Here is a 20471-nt window from a genome sequence, read left to right on the forward strand (position 1 = left end):
AGTTTGATATAGATGCCCTACTCAGGGATAAGCACTCTGTAGTCTCTTGTTCTCTGTACCTTGGCCAGTTCTGGGTTTCTGTGTTAATCACCATCTGCTGAGAGTTGAGATATGCATTAATATATATAACCTACATTTGACGGTTCATTACTTAATCATGCATACAAAGCTTTCTTTGGTAGGTAAGGTAGTATATTGATATGTTCTGGGCATTAGTACAATGGCATTTCATGCAGAGGGGCACTGGTCAGGCTGCTAAAGTTCTGATAAAATTAAGATTGTTAATATTGGGGTTGGTTAGATGGTTCTGCAGGCAAGAGCACTGGCTGCTCTTGCAGAGGACCCGGGTTTGATGCCCAACACCCACAAGGTGGTTAACAACTGTCTGTAACTCCAGTTCCAGGGATCTGACACCTTCTTCTGACCTCCGTGGGCACTGTCCTCATACAAAAAAATAAAAAAAAGATTGCTAATATCTACTTGAATGTGGAAGAATCAATAACAAAAGTGAGGCATCTTGAAAAAAAATCACAGTTGTATTTGAAGTTAAAAAAAGAGGCTGATGACCAGTGTGTAGGGTTATTTTCCAGAAGCTAAGAAGTTGGAGTTCCCCTAAGGAAAGAGAAATTCTTTTCTGCCACATTGATTTGAACTCTAGGAGACCTGGAGACCTTTCACCCATGTCAGACTTCTGGTATACAAAACTTTAAGGCAAATATTTTTTATCTTCAAAAATATTAAATTTTGTGGTAATCTGTTATAACACCAACAGAAAATTAATATTGGTGCCTATTTAAAATAAAACAAGTAGAAAACTTGTTAGTACATGATCTCATAGTATTGTTTCTAAAGGAGGGTGTGTTGATGCATACCTTTACTCCCAGCACTTGGGAGGCAGAGGCATGTGGATCTCTGTGAGTTCAAGGACACCCTGGTCTACATAGTGAGTTCCAGGACAGCTGGGGCTACAGGGCGACCCTGTCTCAAAAAGACAAATAAAATATTGTTTCCATGGAGTTTATTATATACTTAAATAGATAATTTGGAGCTTGTCAGGTATGGAGTTATATTGCATCCATGGTGAAAAAATGTCTGCTGCTTCACTTATACTTAAAACTAAGTGAATTCTCCTCATACCCTGGGAAAATAGCTCTTGAATTAATAGTTTTATGCTTTACTCTCATTAATGTTTATGTAAAATAGCATAACTAGTGTTAAATTCAGTACATTTGAATTTTTAGGCATATTTCAAGAGAAATTTGTAATTGCTGAATTTGTATAATCCAAGGATGTAGTTTGGAAAATGTCTGTGATTTGTATAATCCTAAGGAAGTAAGGAAAATGTCTGTGATGTAATTCAGTGATAGTCTGAAGTAGTTAAACTGAGTTAAAGTAATAGCCTATAAGCCATTAAGGTACATTTTGACTTCTTATTCTATATTTGGAATATTTTCCTCACCAGATCACTTCCATGATATTTCACTAATACTACTGCTTATAAGCAATACTGTCAAAGAGAAAACTGGTTTGTTTTGTAGAGATAAATTCACGAAGACACAACCTTTAAAGTAGCATCAGCTACATATAACATAAGAGTATTTGTGCCATCATCAATAGCCATGTTTAATTTTGTAGTCTGTAATGTCATGTGCATAGGTACAAATATTTGGAGCTAATTACCTGTGGTTGAATGTTTAATTATGTTACTGTTAGCTTAAAAACTCTGGTCAAAATCATCTTCTCATGCTCAATTTTTCCTCATAAACTGGAGAGCTTGATGCTAATACCCACTTTAAAGGGAATTAAATGGGTCATGGTAGACATCCTTAGCACTTGTACCTAGTCATCTAGTTTCCTGAAATATAGACCCTTATACAGTTCTAGAGGTCCGCTGTCATGCATTGACCAGTTCTGGGGATAACTTCATGTATGAAAGGCAGGTCCCTTATTGACAACCAAGCTATGTGAGTTATCTATCTCAATAAAGGTTTCAGATCACGACACTCACCCAAAACTTGACAATAACTTCATGAAAGCATGTAAATCAAAACCACTGATTAAGTAGCATCATAAATGTCACAAAGAATTGTTTATTTTTTAAAGCCAATGTGTAATTTGTTGAACAATAGATAACTAGTATAAGAGATGACACTACTTAGCTCATTGTATGGTTTATATAAACAACTTGTATGGGATTTCCTTTGGTGGGAGTATTTTATACCATTTACATCAGTCCTAAGTGAATTTCTAAGATCAGAAAAGACAAATCACAGAGCATACTCACACTGTAGGACTCTCCTACTCCTAAAAGCACCTTCTTATCTGTTTTCCTTGAACGTCTTGCTCAGAGCTGCTTCTTAGAGTCAATCCACAATTAGATTGTGCTTGTTTAGGCTTGCTCTGATAGAAAGTAGAAAGATGAGGGGAACAGAAAACTATATGGAGAAAGCAGAAATAAGTGAGAAGGATAATGCATGTATGTGAACATAGTTCATATTAGGTGAATGCATTAATGCATTAATTAATCAAAATTGTGAATAATTTTATACTTAATTGATACATAGGGTGTAATAATTTGAGAACCTATTAATAAAGCAACAAAGCCAATTTAGATCTAAATAATACTTATGTAGCATGTCATTACCCTGACGCTTGCTTCAATACTTCTTGATTATGAGTTTCATTCCAGTGATATAAGGTGGCTTAATTTATCCAAATCAATAAATGTAATATACCATATGAAAGTAACTAGAGGAAAGAAATAATGTGATCTTCTCAATAGAAGTAGAAAAAGATACTTGACAAAGTTCATCCAGTCTTCATGATAAAAGTCTTGAAGACACAAGAAATATATAGAACATGCTTCAAAATAATAAAGGCTATATACAACAAACATATAGCTAACATTAAACCAACATGAAGGAAACTGAGGGAAGTTTCTACAAAATCAGGAATGAGACAAGGATACCTACTGCCCTTTCTTTTATTCAACACCATGCTTAAAGTCTTAGCTAAAGCAATAAAACAAAATAAAGAAATAAAAGGTAAGGAAAGAAAAAGAAGAAGAAGAAAAGAAAGAAAACCGAAGAAGATACTAGGTGATGGAAAAACCTTGCATGTACCTGTATTGGCAAAATTAATATGGTGAAAGTGCTATATTACCAAGGTAATCTATATATTTAATGCAATTTCCCTCAAAATTTCAATCACATTCAAATTAAAAACAAAAAGCGATTGAAGAATTCATATGGAATCACAAAACAAAATACCATGAGTATCAAAATAATCATCAAGGAAACCAACACAGTTGGAGGTATCAGGTATCTGATCTGAAATTATACTAGAGTCAGAATGACAAAATCAGGATTTCAATGGCACGGAAACAGATAGGTAGACCAGTGATGCAGAATAGAGGTCCTTGGAATAAACATGCAAAGCACAGTCACCTATTTTTTGACAAAGTTTTCAAACACATACAATGGAAAAAAGATAGCTCATTCTTCTGGCAAGACTGGATATCCACTTGGAGATAAATGAAATTGTATTAGTATCTTTCACCCTGTAGAGAGAACAGTTCAAAGTGGATAAAAGACCTTAATTTAAAACCTAAAATACTGAAACTGCTAGAGGAAAACACAGGGGATTCACTTCATGATGTAAGTAAAGTCAAGTACTTCCTCAGCAGAACTCCAATAGAGAGGAAATAGTCCCAAGAATTAAATAAGACTATAAGAAAAAAGACTAAAATTATTAACAGACAGGTAGCCTATAGAATGGGAGAAAGTCTTTGCCAGCTACACATTAGACAGAGGACTAATATTAGAAATTTACAAACAACTACATAAATTAAACAAAGAGAGAGAGAGAGCCTGCTAATCAACAGATGAATTAATGAAATATTTCTCAGAAGAAAACACAAATGGCTAATAAATACTCTAAAAATTATTCAATATCACTCCAGTCAGAATGGCTACCATCAAAAAGTCTGACAACAATCCTAGCAAAAATGTTGGGAAAGAAGAATACTTATTCACTCTTGGTGGGGATACAAATTAGCGCAGCCATTATGGAATCATTATGGAGGTTTCTAAAAATAAAAATAAAATAAAACTGGGGCTAGAGACATGGCTCAGCAGGTTATGCAAGTTTGCTGCTCACGCAAAGGACTAAAGTTTAGTTCTCAAGGCCCACTTAATGACTCTTTCAACAATCTGTAACTCCATCTCCAGGGGATCCAATGCCCTCTCTGGCCTCCAAAAGAGTACTAATTGGAAAATAAGTCAAATTATCACTATTTGCAGATGATATGATATTATACGTAAGAGATCCCAAAAATTCCCCCAGAAAACTTCTAGAAATGATCAATACTTTGGCAAAGTGTCCGGTTACAAATCAAATTACAAAATCACTAGTTTGGGGGCTGGAAAGATGGCACAGAGGTTTAAGAGCACTGGCTATTCTTGTAGAAGACCTGATTCCAATCACAGCATCGACATGGCAACTAACAACCATGTACATACAGTTACTATCTGTATGTAACTCCAGTTCCATAGCATCTAACACCCTCTTATGTCCTCCATGGACCCTCTGCAAGACATGGGTGCACTTACACACATGCAGGCTTTAACATTCATAGACATAAAATCAAAACTAATTAATAAAATTAGTAGCCTTTCTCTATACCAATAGCAAGGAATCAGAAGATATATTTAAAGAAACCCTCACATTCACAATAGCCTAAAAAAATCTATGAATCCACATAACCCAAGACATTAAATATCTCTAAAATGAAAATTTTAAATCTTTGAAGAAAGAGATTGAGGAAGACACAGTGAGATGGAAAGACATTTTATACATACATACACACACACACACACACACACATATATATATATATATATAGAGGATGTGGAAAGATTGTAAGAGCCAGGGAGGAGGTGCATGACCATATGGAAATAGAGTCCTACAAAATCCTAGGACCCTGCTCATATGCACCTACAGCAATGGTGTCATTATTTTTTTAAATGGTGTCATATTTATTATAAAAATAAATTTAAAAATTTATTGAATGCACAAGACCATGCAAACAGACAAAACCCAGCATAGAACTGGGGAAATGGACAGCTGACCCCAATTTTAGCTGAAGAAATATTTGTACCTGTTTACTCTTGGTTGAGGAAAAGCTAATCATCCTAAAGCAAGATACTCAAGATTGGTTGGCTAGACCTCAGTATATGAACTTGCACTGAGGGATGTCTGGGGACACTAACTTGACACAATAGGCCTTAAGACAAATGATGGAATGTATGAATTCCAGTGCTGGAGCTATGGGAGGGCACCAGTGGGGAAGGCAGTATAAATTTGATTAAGATTGATTGGGATGTTCTGTATGAAATAAACAAAAATTCAACTGAAAAACAAACCCATGAAGAATTATTCAGTGTTTTTAAAACATGTAATCGGTGGAAATTGGCATAAATTGAAATTTGCCTCATGCTTTCTATGTACAACAACAAACGATCAGGGAGAATTGATTTTTTTAAGGGAGTGATGCTAGTTAGGGTTGCTCAGACTCCAGTGGATAAACTCTCAGTGTGGGATATCTTGGAACACAAACTTGACTTCATATGCCATGTATGGCAGAGTGCATAGGGTTTGGTGGGAGGATAGGGGGAAGCATGGAAAATTCAATATATATTGTATAAAAATAAATTTAAAAATAAAAATGCCACCTATATTTTAAGGAAAACTAAAAGTGACAACTAAAGCTGGCCCAGGATCTAATCGAGTATTAAACTGCTTAGTTGTCACACATTTAGAAGATTTTAATTGTGATTATCGGTTTTTCAAAGGTTTTATGTTCATATCACCCAGAGCCTGTCCTATGACATTGTGCTGAATGTCTATGTTTAATTTCTTCCTTTTGTTCTTTTGGATGGATAAGGAAAACTAAAAGTGACAACTAAAGCTGGCCCAGGATCTAATCGAGTATTAAACTGCTTAGTTGTCACACATTTAGAAGATTTTAATTGTGATTATCGGTTTTTCAAAGGTTTTATGTTCATATCACCCAGAGCCTGTCCTATGACATTGTGCTGAATGTCTATGTTTAATTTCTTCCTTTTGTTCTTTTGGATGGATTATTTAATTTTGATTTTTTTCTTGAGACAAGGTCTTTCTATGTAGTTAACATTGACCTTGAGCTAATGACAAATCCCTCCTTCAGTCTCCTAATTGAAGAGATTACAGGCAGGCTCCACCAGACCCAAGCTGGAATGTGTTTGTCTAATTTCATTACTCTCTCCCAATGCCTAGCACCCACTTTATTTTTCATTGAAAAATTATCTTACTAAGTGTTTTAAGTGTTAAGAGTACTAATTTTAAGCATTTTCACATGTGTGTAAGCAATCTTCAGTTGTTCAATTTTAAAAACTTTAAAAAATTTGTAAAAATTAAATAATTTTCTGTGCCTTCCCTGCTTCCTCCAGTCCTGACAACCACCATTCTACTGCCACTGATAATCTGAATGCTGTCATTGGTACCTACTTTATAAAAATATTTCACACAGCATTTTTATGTTCATTCTCTACAATAGGGTATCATAATGATTGCTTTGCATAGACGTATCTTCATTCTTGAGACTAGAAGAACAAAAAAAATCATAACAGCCCGGTACTTGCAGCAATTTACAACCTTGAGTATATGGCATTCTCTTACAACATTATTTTATTATTTAGTAATTATTTCCAGGAGCTTCCTATAAGGAATAACTAAATTATAGTTAAAATTTATTCAAAACTTTCTTCCCTTGTTGTGTTAATTATGATATACATATATATTACTTACATAAATGTTTTAATTTATTTGAAGATTCCTTTTCATTGAATCACCTCTTAGCTCTCCCTTCTTTATTTTATACTAAGTCCAACAGAGATCATCATTTACTGTGAATGGAAAATATTATATATTGTTGTTGCAATTTCTAGCACGTTGATTCCCAGAAATAATCAATACTTGAGCTACAAGTCAACAGTTCTAAAATTTAATATTAAGAAGGCAGTCAATAATTTTACCTTGGAATGAAACTACTTCCTTCCCCTCTCCCATTAGGAATTAGCCATCAGAGCCAAATGCAATATGCAATGTATAGTAACTGTCCAGAGATACACCTTAAAGTACAGTGGTTGCGGGGCCACTTTAAATTTAGTGTTGTTTCTTCATTGTTCTTTCTCTACAAGTTGTGGGCCTAATTGTAACAGTGTTCCACCACAGTAGCCAGCCCTCAGATGCCAGCTTTCTCTTCTGCAGTGCTTAAATTATACACTCATTTCTGCTTATATAGGCCATGGCAACACAAACACACACACACACACACACACACACACAGAGTTAAGCTATAAGCAGTGAATATTAAGTTTTACTGTGACATATTAGCATAAGCAAATTTTGGTTCTAAGCACATTATAGTTGAGAGCCTTTTTACTGTATGTGCTATTGATGTGAGCCAAACCACCACTCCCTATTCCCATTTGGAAAAGGATTTCCTTTTACTTATTATTATTGTGTGCGCTTGTGAATGTGGGCATGTTAATGCTGTGGTGCAAATGTGTAGGTCAGAGGGTTCTGGAGATACGACATCAGGCGTTGGCAGGAAATATATCTGCTGAGTCATCTTGCCAGAGGACCTACACTCTTTTTTTTTTATTTTACTTATTTATTTTTTATAAATGTTTTATTTATTACTTTTATGTGTATGTGTGTATTGCCTGCATGTAGGTAAGTGCACCCATGTCATACAATGCCCATAGAGGACAGAAGAGGCTGTTGGATTCCCTGGGAGTGGAGTTTACAGACAGTTGTTAGCTGCCATGTGGTGCTGGGATTCAAACCTGAGTCTTCTGCAAGAACACCCAGTGTTCCTAACTGCTAAGCCATCTCACCAGCCCCACACTCTGCTTTTTTTTTTATAACCCTGAAGTATACTGTGGAAGTTTATAAGAGAAATAAACTGATTTAATTTGTATATTTAATGAAACTATAATAAACTGAGTAGCACATTAGGACTCTTTAAGCAATGATATAAAATAGCACATTCAGAACATGAAAATGAATCCATTAATATCTAAATCTTATTTCTACTAGATGATAGAGGACACTAATGAATATCTCAGTTCTCCTTAATGAAGCTCCCTCTTGCAACAGAAAGCCAGGAACACAAAAGGTCACAAATGGCCAAAGCATAGAGGTTAAGAGTTTGCAGAATGCTAGTCCTTGGAAAGGACTCTTATATTAAAACTTCACCCACTCAGGGATCAGGAACCATTGGGGAAGAAGGGGCAGAACATTTGTAAGAGCCTGGGAGCAGATGGATGACCATACAGAATTAGAGTCCTACAAGCTCCTGGGACCTTGCTCATATGAACCTATAGCAATGCTGTCAGGATGCATAAGACCCACACAAACTCAAGCAGACAAAAACCCAGAATATAATTGAGGAAATGGACAGCTGAAAAATATTGGCAACTGATTACTGCTGGACGAGGAAGAGCTGATCTTCCTAAAGCGAGGTACTTTACATAGGCTGATGAAACCTTAATAGATGAACTTGCGCAGGGGAATGTCTGGGGACACTACCTTGGCATGATAGGATAGACCTTAACACAAAAGAAAGAATGTATAAATTTCAGAGGTGGGGTATGGGAGATTTCCAGTGGGGATCAATCATAAAGATGATTAAGGCTGTTTGAGATGTTCTGTACAAAATACACAAAGATTCAATAAAATATTTTTTGAAGAATGTTAAATCAATATTATGTATGCAAATGGAGACTGGCAATCTTCATCATTGTACAAAGTGCTAAATGGTGACAAATTTGTTAATCAATGATTCTCTCTTTCTTTCTTTCTTTCTTTCTTTCTTTCTTTCTTTCTTTCTTTCTTTCTTTCTTCCTGTTTGTATGTTTCTATGCTAGCATATAGTTATGGAATGTGTGAAGTCGTGAACATCTGTGAGCAAATGGAGGCCAGAAGAATGCCTATATCCTCCATCATTCTCCACCTGCTCTTTTGATGCAGGGTCTCTCCCTGGACACTTGGCTCATATTTTCTCAGCTAGGCTGGAGGCCATTAAGCCACAGTGAGTCTCTTTATATCTGCCTACTTTAGAGATGGGGTTACAGGCATTTTCAGGGACACCTGACTTTTCCTGTGGGTGCTAAGATCTGAAATCTAGTCGTCATGATGTGATGGAAGCCCTCTTAACTGCTGATACATCCCTTCATCCTTAATCAATGATTATTATTGGGAGTGAGTTGTACTGAATCCTTAAACAAGTAACGTATGCAAATGCGTTATTCTTAAAGTTGGTAAGGACAATGAAAGACATGCAAATGCTGTGCTTTAATGATGCATAATGTGTCATTTTTGTTAGTGTAAAAAGATCAATCTGATTAAATTTTTTTGATATTGTCTTTTTTTCACAGGATATATGAGTATTGGATACATATTTTTTGCATCAGTTGCAGAATATATTCTATAATGCATGCATTATGCATCCTTTGGATCCAAATTATGTTGGGAGTATTTTTTTCATAATATGCCATTTTTTAAATAATAAGTATGTAAAACCTTATTTTAAACTCATGTTTAAACTCATGTTTAAAATCAAGCAATGATCTGGGTACTTCATGGCATCAAAAGTGGTAGGGTTATGAGTAGTTATAATTTATTCATGTATAACCACAAAATACTCATGGCATAATCATTAATTTGTAAGTTATCAATATATTTACATTTGTGTTTATAAAATATTCACATAAGTACAATTTCTCTTGAAATATTTAATATACAGTTTTGGTGGCCTCAAGAATCTATATGTGAACCATGGAAAAAAACATGATGATGTGAGGTCATCTACTAGAAACATGTGGGTCTGAGCATGGATGAGTCCAGGTATGCAGGAGACTTGGGACTTGCCTCTCCTTGCCTAGCTTCTGTTTAGGCAATATTTTTAAGTCATTTCTGAAAAAAAAAGGATTTTTAAGGGCCAATATAGCATACATAGGTTTATTTTATGATGTGCATCCTGAACTAAATTCAAACCACCCCAAAGATTAGGATTAATGCTCATATTCTATTATTTCCATTAAAATGAATTTTAAATCTTCAATAAGAATTAATCGGAATTAAGAACAAATAGCAAATGTTATTCTTGACAAAGTGAGGCACCTTCCCATTTTTATAATCAACTTGGTTTCCACAGAGACATTGCATAATAAAGTCCACACTTGGAAATTTTCTTAGTGCTGATTTAATAATGTTAAGATCCCATGGATAATAAAATTGCTGTTGCTGGACATCATAAATCATAACTGTATCCTTTCAATTCATAAACTGCATTTATAGATGGCTTCACAGAACAATATTCTTTTAACATTTTGGTACCCTAAAAGCCATATGTGGTTTCAACTGTTGTGCAATATTTTAAATTTTGTAACTCATTATAATACTCCTATAATTTGCTAGTTAAAGTTGACATGTTATCTAACCACTACTGTGGCAGGACCTGACTACTCTTCAGAAGACTGGCAGCATGCTTTCCCTCTTCATGTCTCCTGGAAACCAGGTGCTAACCATCCTCAACACTGTCAGAAAAAGTAGGCTCAGAGAGGTCTTCCAGGAGAGATCTTCTGAGAAGTATTCTAAACAGAAACATGATAATACAGTAAGGTCCACATTGCATTTCAATTGAAATTCAAATTATTTTCCATTCACCATGTTCTGGGTGATCCTACCCTTATCTGTTGCATTTGTACACAGATCACAGTAGTCACATTGACCTATACCATTTGATTCCACGTAGAGGTCCTGTACTTGCTTGTCACAGAGGGTTTTGGGTGGACAAGCTCTCCAGCCTGGATTGTCTTTCTCTGCACATTTTACACAGCTGGCTCCTTATGTCAGTTCCTTAAAAAACACCTCTCTCTCTCTCTCTCTATCTCTCTCTCTCTCTCTCTCCCGGCTGGAACTACTCTCCCTCTCTCTCCCCCCTCTCTCTCCTCTCTCTTTCTGATATCTCATGTCTTCCCCTGTATTGTGTTTTAATACTTTGATTGGTTTCCTTTCAGCTTTTATCACAAGCAACACCATGACCATTTTTCATGTATACTTAATTTGTCATACCTCATTAGAAACCTTCTCCAACACCAGAAGAAATACAATACTTTCCTCTTTCTGACAATGTTTCTCTATTTTTAAGTACAGTACCTAGGCCCTTTTCAATATCTATAAATGTTAATTGAGTAAATGAACACATTTAAATATTTAATATACAAGACAGTGTGATATGCACTGCCATCTGAAGTTTAATGGTACTATACAAAGTTGAATTTTCATGTCTATTTTAGCATAACTAAATATGAAGCTGAAATTGTTTGCCTCATTTTCCACAATATAAAACAGAGAAGGTGATCCTTTGCCCATGTTTCTGATGGTGCTTTTCAGAGACAAGAGTGAAATAAAGAATAAGAACCATTTAAAATTTTTAAGAGTTACACAAATTCAGTATGATGTCTCAACTTCATCTAAAATGAATAAATAAGGAAAAAAATTGGATATAGTAAGAGAACTTACAAAATTTTCAGTATCTTTTTTACAGGTAGGAAAGTTGGCCCCTCCCTTAATATAAACTAAAAGGAGAACAGGAAAACAAGTGCTTATGAAGACAGCCCCAAACCAAGGAAAGAATGTTGTTCATTTGAAGTAGGCAAGTCGCATTTCTCGGCCCCTTCTGTAAGAGAAGGATGGTGGGCTTTCCTCCCATTGTTAGGGACACTACGAGGGTTTAAGGCTCACTTGCATAGAGGTAGGACAGATATAAAGTAGCTCAACAACATTACCCAAGAATGTGAAAGAGCCTGTCACTCTAAAATCAGAGACCTGTGTTATCTCTCATCTAGTTTCTTTCGCTCACCGTTCTTCCCACTAAGTTGACACACTGAGTTATTAATCTTTCAGTTCAGTCCCCGACCCCGCCATAGGGATGGGTGGATACCTAGACCTAATTCAATACCGCGATGATGTACACGGAAAGTGTATTTCTGTAAAACAAAATCTTTTCAGAGCCTCTTCATTTGTTTATCAGTGAACAGCCACCCCTGCTTCCCGAGTGTAGGTCGTGGGAGACATCAGTCACGGATCACATTCGCTGTATTTTCAGCTCCTGTGCGCTGTGGATTTCAGCCCAGCGCGAGAGCCTGGGAACCGCGGAGGGAGAGACACCTGTGCCTCAGGGACGCAGGTAAAGTCCACCACCTTCCAGCTTGAGACTTTCCCTCCGCGGCTCCCTCAGCCCCTCTGGCGTGCGTTCTTGCACCACTGCCTCTGTGTGGGTGCTCTTCCCGCTCTCTCTGCCCTCCGCACCTCGGCAGACCACAAACAGCTCCACAGCACTGAGCATGCCTAATAACCAGGCAAGGCCGGGTTGCCAGAAGACAGCGCTGGCACATCGGGGCTGCCCTCCCCTCTGCAGCGGCTTCCTGCCATTCAGGCTGCCAGACGTGCGGCCCCGCCCAATGACCGCCCGCCGCCTCCGAGGACGCCCCGCCCTCAGGACTCAGTGTCCAATGGGAGGCTGGCGGGGGCGGACCGCGCGGACCCGCCCCTCCCGTTAAGGCCGCGGCCGGAGCCCGGCTGGAACTAGGGGCGCGGGGAGCTGCAGGTGCGGGCGCGGGCCGCGCAGCCCGACGGCGCTAGAGCGGCGCTGCAGCCGGCCGGTGAGGACGTCCCCGCGGAGCCAGCGGCCCGCTGCGTCCCAGCCAGCGCCACGCGCGCCTCGCCGCGGACGGTCCGAAGTCCGCGCTATGGAAGAGGAGAAATATTTGCCTGAGCTGATGGCAGAGAAAGATAGCCTGGATCCATCTTTTGTGCACGCATCGCGCCTTCTGGCGGAAGGTAGGACCTGGTCCCCGGGAGCCCTGCCCGTCTGGTCCATCTCGCCAGCTCCATCAGGGCGAAGTTGGGGAGGGTGCTGTGCTCCCCTTCGCAGGGACAGTCCGCGAGATGCTGCTTTGGAGCCCAGGAGCGCAGCCAGGGCTGGGGCATCGGCTGGGCGCCTCTGTGACTGAATTCAGGGAAGACCAAAGCTCTGAGGTCTAATAGCAGGGCGGGTGTCACCTGCTAAGGTCCAGGATAAGGGAAACCATAAAGTGTAACATGGTCTACAGGGACCAAGGAAATCAGTCCAGAAGTAAATTCTGATCCTGGTAGTCTTCTGAGAGCTTCGTAGTCCCAGATCAGCATTTTTGTTTTCGTATGGATTTGGAAGTAATTTTGATACCCTTTAATCAGCCTTTCTTGTGGAAAGTCTTAGAATTAATCCACATTAAAGTATGAATGTTCGTGTATTTATGTGAACGTGCTAAGCAGAGACTAAAGTGTTTATGATGTACTTGAAGCGTGATGATTGGGTACTCTGTGAGCTATTGGTCCCTAGGAACACTCCATAATTGATCAACTGTTCTACTAAGTGTGTGTTTTCTTTTGTGCACCTGTAATCTTAAAAGATTCCATTCCCAGAGAAACAGATATGTCTTACCTTTTGCATTGATTTGAAAGGTCGTGACAAAAAGGCACACACGAAAACTTCTTTCCAAACATTAACCTAAATTATTACATTTTTGTTGAAATAATGCTAACTACTAACGATACACCATACCTAGTAATCTACACATTCCTTCTTAAAACAACTGCAGTGTTTTTGGATGAATGCTTCATTAATAATGAATTGCTTCATCAACAAACTGGCCACAGTGCAGTTTTGTAGTGAGGGTTAGTGAGATCTTACCTACAACAAAGCTAGAAGTGACAACTTCCTCTATGCCAGTTCCTCAGCAGTCAAATAATTTTGAGACTTAGCTATACATGAACTGAAAATCCCATTTCTCAATGAGTTGTCGACATTAGATTTAGTTTAGCGTTTTATTGATGCGATGTTATTTACAATAATTTATAATCACAAAGTGTTTTCATTAAAGTCCATGAGAAAAAAATTATAATCAGAATATGGAAGATGTGAAATAACTAAACTGATTTCAAGAGAAGGACTGATTTTGTAGACTAATTGGGGTGCAAAATTCAATAATGCTTTCTACTTTCCTAATTAGTGAATAAAAAAATAGAAACGAAAGTGAAAAACTAATGTGAAATAAAGACATACATTCTTCCCCTACTTTTTAAGGACAGCTACATTACAGTGATAGAACTATTGAGAAAGAAAGAATGGCTTAATAAGTGTTTTCATCTACTGTACAATGTTTTTAAAATGAGAAGGATTACAAATGGATACTTTTCTCTGACCTGACAATTGGAATTCTCTTTGGGACAGTGATTAATTCATCAGTCATTAATGTGTGTGACTGTACTTTCAAAACTGAAGAAACTAAGAGATGTAGATGACGGTGTAACAGAGAACAATACATGCACATTCCTGACTAGAGAAACACTTACAGATACCTACTTTCTTAACCTTTCTCTTTCCCAGGAACTTGATTTCTTGATAATTAGGAAATTGTTCTAATGTACCTTGTAATTTAATCTTTGCCCAGCAGGGGGAAGCCTGCCCTACTTTTGTAAAGAATTAGGGGGGGGGGGGGAATCCCCAAACAGAGAAAAGCATAGCAGTAAGAAACAAAGAAGGTGGCTAAATTTTAGAGAAATCCTAATGAACAGAGGGGGTGGTGATAGCGATCTTAGCGTACACAGTTACCCAAAAAGATGCATAGGGAGTAAATTACTTCTGTAATTGCACCCGGGCTCTTGGTATGTGCTCATTAAAGAGTGAATGGTGAATCTGCTTTGGATTCTCAGTGAATCATAATGTATATGTTATGTTATGGAGTTTTTCATTATCTTTTCAAAAGCTATTTGCCAAGGTTTCTAGGACCTCCACAGAGATTTTATTTCTCAGATGTGGAAGTGTACTGATTGAAGGCAGTGGCTATAAATAAACCTGACATAGATATTCATTTGGAAGGAAGGTGCACACAGAAGTACATTTCAGTCAGTTCTGTGCAGTCAGCCTCAAGACTGAGGAAGTGGTAGAAATGATACTGATGATTCTGTTCTTTGGAATGAGTTTCTAGAAGCTAATACATATAAAAGCAATGATAAAAACCAGTAAGTTCTCACAGTGACTTGTTTTATGATTGGTGATAGATACAAATCAATGCCCATTTGTTCCTGCTTCATTTCAAATCAAAGACTCTGGGTTTAAATTACTTTGTTGGTTATTTTGGTTTTTGTGTTGTATTTTATTTCATATTTTTTTGTTTCGTGTTTTCAGTAGTCATGATTCTGGAAAAAACATTAAAAGCACATATTTTATACATTTGTGATTTATAATAGATCTTGAATAATTCACTGTAAGAGTTTTTGTAACACGATTGATTAGTTTTAACATTTCTTACTTTAATTTTAACTTTATTTAGTTAGCCATTTGTTATGGAAGAGGCCTTGAATATAATAACAGCAAACTCAGCTTGATTCTTAAGGTTCTGCTTATGTTCAAAATTTGCTTGCTTCTTGAAGTTACATGAGGTTATTTATATCTGTGCTGCTCTTGAGAAATGTAAGAAACCATGGATCTAGATACCTGCATTTTAATCCCATGTTTATTTAACCTGGATTTTGTGAGCTTTTCTTCTTTGGGCCCAGTCTTCTTGTCTCTCAGATTAAACGGTGGGACAGGAAGATCTATATGCTCCACATTTCTCATCAGGGTTTCAGACTCCTACTGATTTGAACGCATTATGTTTTTCTTTTCGGAACATAAAAAGCAATGACTGCATGCACATTTTTAAAGCTTTTTTAATCCTTCCTAGTTTAATGATTAATAATATATTTATTAGACCATAATGTAATTTGAGGTATGTGCATTATTTGGGGCAGTGGAGATAGATTTATGTTCTGAAATATATTGAAATATTTTCAAGTCTTGGCCAGAATTGAAAGTGTGTGAACATACTCTTGTTTTCAGTTGAACATGTTGGCTGACAGATTCACATTTATAGATCCAATCATGATGATTCCAGACTTTCAGATGTATTAATATATTTAACTCAGAGTGTTTTGGGAAAGCCTTTCTAAACCTGTGTACTTCACAAATATCGATAGATTAACAACTGTTTCGGCAAACTTGTGGAGTAATGAAATCAAATATTGTCAAATATTTCAAAAGTTCAAGTGGTTTCTGAAATAATGTAAGTACTATTTTCAAATTTGCATGAAAACCTTGATCTTGCATCTAGCATTGGCCTTCCCTTTTCAGATCTTTAAGATTTTTTTTTTAAAAATGAAAAGAAAACCAGAGACTTACATTTGCCATGAATACTAACTTGTAATGACTTAACTACATTTAAATTGTCAATAAGGATCATTATAAGATACAGACTTTATCCCTTAAGTATTTTCCACAGAACTTGACAAGGACTTGAGTCATGGAACTTATTGATGTTATTTATAAAGTCATTTTCTGTGATGCAGTCACATGACTAAGTTGAATTTTTTTCTCTTGATGATATAATATCTTTCCCCGCTCTTTGTAGATTCAGGATAATCTTAAATAAAAACCAAATCTAGGCATAGATTAAATTCCTGTTATCTTTGGTCTGCATTGAAAGAAATTCATGAAGTGGTGAAAAAGATCTATTTGCACATGCGAATCACTTCTGGTTGAGTATTGACAACCTCCCAGGTGTGACATAAGGGGATATACCATTTGTTTTTCTCTCTAATACTGACTTTTCTTTGTATGTGAAACAGGAAGTGTAATAGTTTATCAGGCATAGTTATTTTGATGCAAAAATTATGCTTGAACTAATATAAGCAGTAATTTCTATAAATATAAGAAGCAGACATTATACAAATATAATATTCATAGCACTTGCTTTAACCTGTTAATGTCATTGTATACTTAACCTCAATTTGAAAACAGCTTTTGTAAGAAAACAAGGGAAATATAACCTGATTTACTCTTTAAATCACTTCTGAGTCAAATTTTAACTCATAAATCCAATTAGAAAATAAATTTTTATATGAAAAATTATTTCGAAGAGGGTTTTTAACGCGTTCCTTCCATCAGTGGTCATTTGTCAGTCTACTTTGGCCCTGACCGACCCTGGGTCTTTTTCTTTCCTTCCAGACCTCCTCTGGGTTCTTTTGTAACCTGTAATTCTTTCATAGCTGGTGATTTTGTGGTCTAGTCTACTTTTTAGGGGATGTATCTCTTGTTATGTTCCCTACCTTCTACCACCTAAAGACTTTCATACCTCTCCTCATTGTCTTTTATTTCCACATGCTTCTTTCCTGTGTAACGGGACCCATTTCCTCAATGCCAGTGGTCCTGCGGTCCTCCGAACTCATTCTGTAGCTACACCCTTTCCTCAGGTTCCCACGTCCTCCTCTCAGTTTACTCATTTCTTGTAGCAGCCTTGTCAACATGATCTAACCTGAATAGCTTTAAAAAATTGACAACGAAGTGGAGATCTTTTTTAAACGTTGGAACCTCATTTAATTTTATGTCTTATAGAGTTTATAATGAGTAAAAGATTATATAAGCATAATAAATCATCTGCAAAACTAGAAATGTACAGCCAATTTTGAAAGAGATGTATCCTAGCTCAGAAAAATGTTATTGAATAGGTTAATGCTGTTGTAATGAAATGCTTCTTTTAATTAAAAAAAAAACTGAACATGTGTTTCACTTACAAAAGTCATAAAATTAGTCTTTTTAGTACTTATCCCCCGTGTGTTTTTCAAACTTCTATTAGTCTATGCCTAGACGGTTCATCTTATTTTACCCCTGTGAAATTCTTGAGTCCAGCCTCTGTCTTCACTACTTCCCTCACTTGGTCACCCTGGTGACAGAATCACCTCCTGATTGCCAAGTCTAGTAAATGTTTCCTTCCCCTCATTATAGTGCCCGTCTGCACCTGCACTGTTGATACCCTTGCTGGTTTCCTCTTCTTCTCTGACTCTCTTTCAACTTCTTCTCCCCACTTAAACACACAGAGTAATTCACAGGGACTCATTCAAAATTAAATTCTTACCGTCTCATACTTTTTAAAAATTTCTGTTTCCTGTAGAGCATGGTTTATGTTTCTTGGCGTTCTTACCACACACCTCCTTTCCCAGGCTTATTGCTTGATTCATTATGCTTAATTTATCTAGGCTGTAATCACTTAGTTCATTCTCTATACCCTTATCCACATCAAGATAGATATGTTTTCTTTCTGGAAATCCCCGTAGTAGACTGTGATCCCCATCGACACTGCCATGATTTCATGTACGTCATACTTGCCTGTCTCACTAGACTGAACAGGAAGAACATAGCCAGATCTCATTCAGCATTGTATCAGCAGTACCCCTCATGACACCCAGGAAACGCTGATGCTCAGCAGATGCCTGGAAAATGTTCTCCATCAGACTTCAGATTGTGCCCCTGTTGGCCTCTCTACTATGTCCTCTGAGATGATGTACAGTTGATTGGCTCTTCCCGTCCTTTGTCTAGGGGTTTGCATGCGCTGTGATCTTTTGTTGGAATGCCTTTCCTAACGTATCTGCCTAGTTGTAGTGTTTAGTCGTTCAACAAAATGAGTCTGGTGATGCCTTCACCTAGGATGCCTTTTGTAGGAGCTTCCTCATCTCATTCATTACGGATTAGGTGGACCTCATCTGGCTTTCTTCTGCTTGACCTTTCCACTGCTACTTTGCAACTTTGCAACATGCAACTCTGATCCTGTCTGTTTCCCCTCTAAGCTCAGAGGTTGGAACCATGACTTCTGTCCCTGAATTCTTACTGTCTACATTTCATTCTATGTGTGGAGGGCTTTAATAAATTTATTAAATGAATGATGCTAATTTTATATATTTTCTGTCTTTTACTTAGAAGACATCTCCAGAAACAGAATTCCAGAAAATTTTGATGTTTAATTTAGTCATATTTTATTAATCTTTAATACAAAAAACACAGAAATCATTTTGAAGGCATTTATTCATTTTTAAGCTTATTTTTGCAATAGTTATTTACAGGTAATTGTGAAGAGAAGGCCCGTTTTAGTCCAAAATATCTTGTGTTTCTGTAGTTCAGGGTCCAAATCAAGAAAATGATGCTGGTACATTGTGTGAGCACAGTTTTGTCGTGTGTAGATTTATGTGATTCTACTGTTAAGATACACAACTATTCTACCACCACAAATATCTTCCTCCTTTAAAATATCTACATTCCACCACATTCCAGAGAAGCTTCCATACCCATGAGGATTTGGCAACATATATTGAATTCAATAGGGGTAAGGAAGTGGGGGTGGATCAGGGAGGGTTAGGGAGAAATAAGATCGAGATACATTGTATAATGTTCTCAAAGAATTAATGAAAATATTTATTTAAATTACAGCTTCCCCCCAATAGATGTAGCTCTGCTATAATCTTCTCTTGGGAACACCCTTTGTTTATCTCATCTAGGCTGATGCCCATGCTGGGTTGAAAAGTATTTCCTCCAAATTCATGTCCACCTGTAAAAGTGACCTTATTTAGAAATGAGGTTATCCAGATGGAATCAAGTTAAGATGCAGTCATACTAGATTATGGTGGCCACTAAATCCAATACAACTAGTGTCCTTATAGGCAGAGGGAAATTCAGATATATACATGGAATAGAAGCTGATTTGAAGACAGAGACAGACTGGAGTGATGCCTCTACCAAGGAATGCCAGGATCACTTGCAACTACTAGAAGCTGAAAGAGGTAAGGAAGCATGCTTCCTGGAGCCTTCAGAAAATCACTAACTACCCTACCAGCACATTGATCTTAGTTCTACTCTCCACAGTTTCTGGAGTTTTAAGCTTCTTGATCCACAGCAGCCCTAGGAAATTAACATAAATTTCCCTTTCTTAAAAAGATACATGTCTCCCTACTTCACAGCACTACTGACTGCTGTTTCCAACCTTTCCAAATACATTCTCGCCTCACCCTCCTTTACCTCAAATTCTGATGACAAGAAGCACACTTTTTTAAAATTAAAAAAATATATATATTATTATTTTTATTTTATGTGTATGAGCCTGCATGTATATAAGTACACCCATGCTCGGCAATGCCCACGGAGGTCTTAAGAGGACATTGGATCCCCTGAATCTGGAGATAGGAATGGTTGTTAGTGGGGTTTCGAAGCAAGAGCACTAGTGCTCTTTAACACTGAGCCATTTCTCCAGCCCCAAGAAATACTCATTTTTTTCTGTATTCTTATGGGTGCTTGTGAATCTGTCCATTAGTTTCTGTTGTTTCTTTGGTTCTACTTTAAATCAAATGGATCTTTCCTTTGCTCTCTTACTGCTGCTGTGGAGTTTGGCCCATAGAAGAATTTTTTTTTTTTTAACTTTAGAAAAATTATTGAGAATTTCATACATGCATATAAG

The 20471-nt window shown here is 37.1% G+C and overlaps 1 protein-coding gene across 1 annotated transcript in view; it reads left to right on the plus strand.

The window, feature by feature from the left end:
- Positions 1-20471, plus strand: part of LOC103748356 (KH domain-containing, RNA-binding, signal transduction-associated protein 1-like) — a 135459-nt gene that overhangs the window by 12307 nt on the left and 102681 nt on the right. The window contains exons 2-3 of the mRNA XM_029554972.1: positions 12121-12298; positions 12673-12951. Coding sequence (XP_029410832.1) covers positions 12121-12298; positions 12673-12951 — 457 coding nt within the window. The remainder of the gene's footprint in view (positions 1-12120; positions 12299-12672; positions 12952-20471) is intronic.

The sequence above is a fragment of the Nannospalax galili genome, unplaced genomic scaffold (assembly GCF_000622305.1).
Source record: "Nannospalax galili isolate Female #2095 unplaced genomic scaffold, S.galili_v1.0 scaffold925, whole genome shotgun sequence".
In the NCBI taxonomy this organism is placed as follows: domain Eukaryota; kingdom Metazoa; phylum Chordata; class Mammalia; order Rodentia; family Spalacidae; genus Nannospalax; species Nannospalax galili.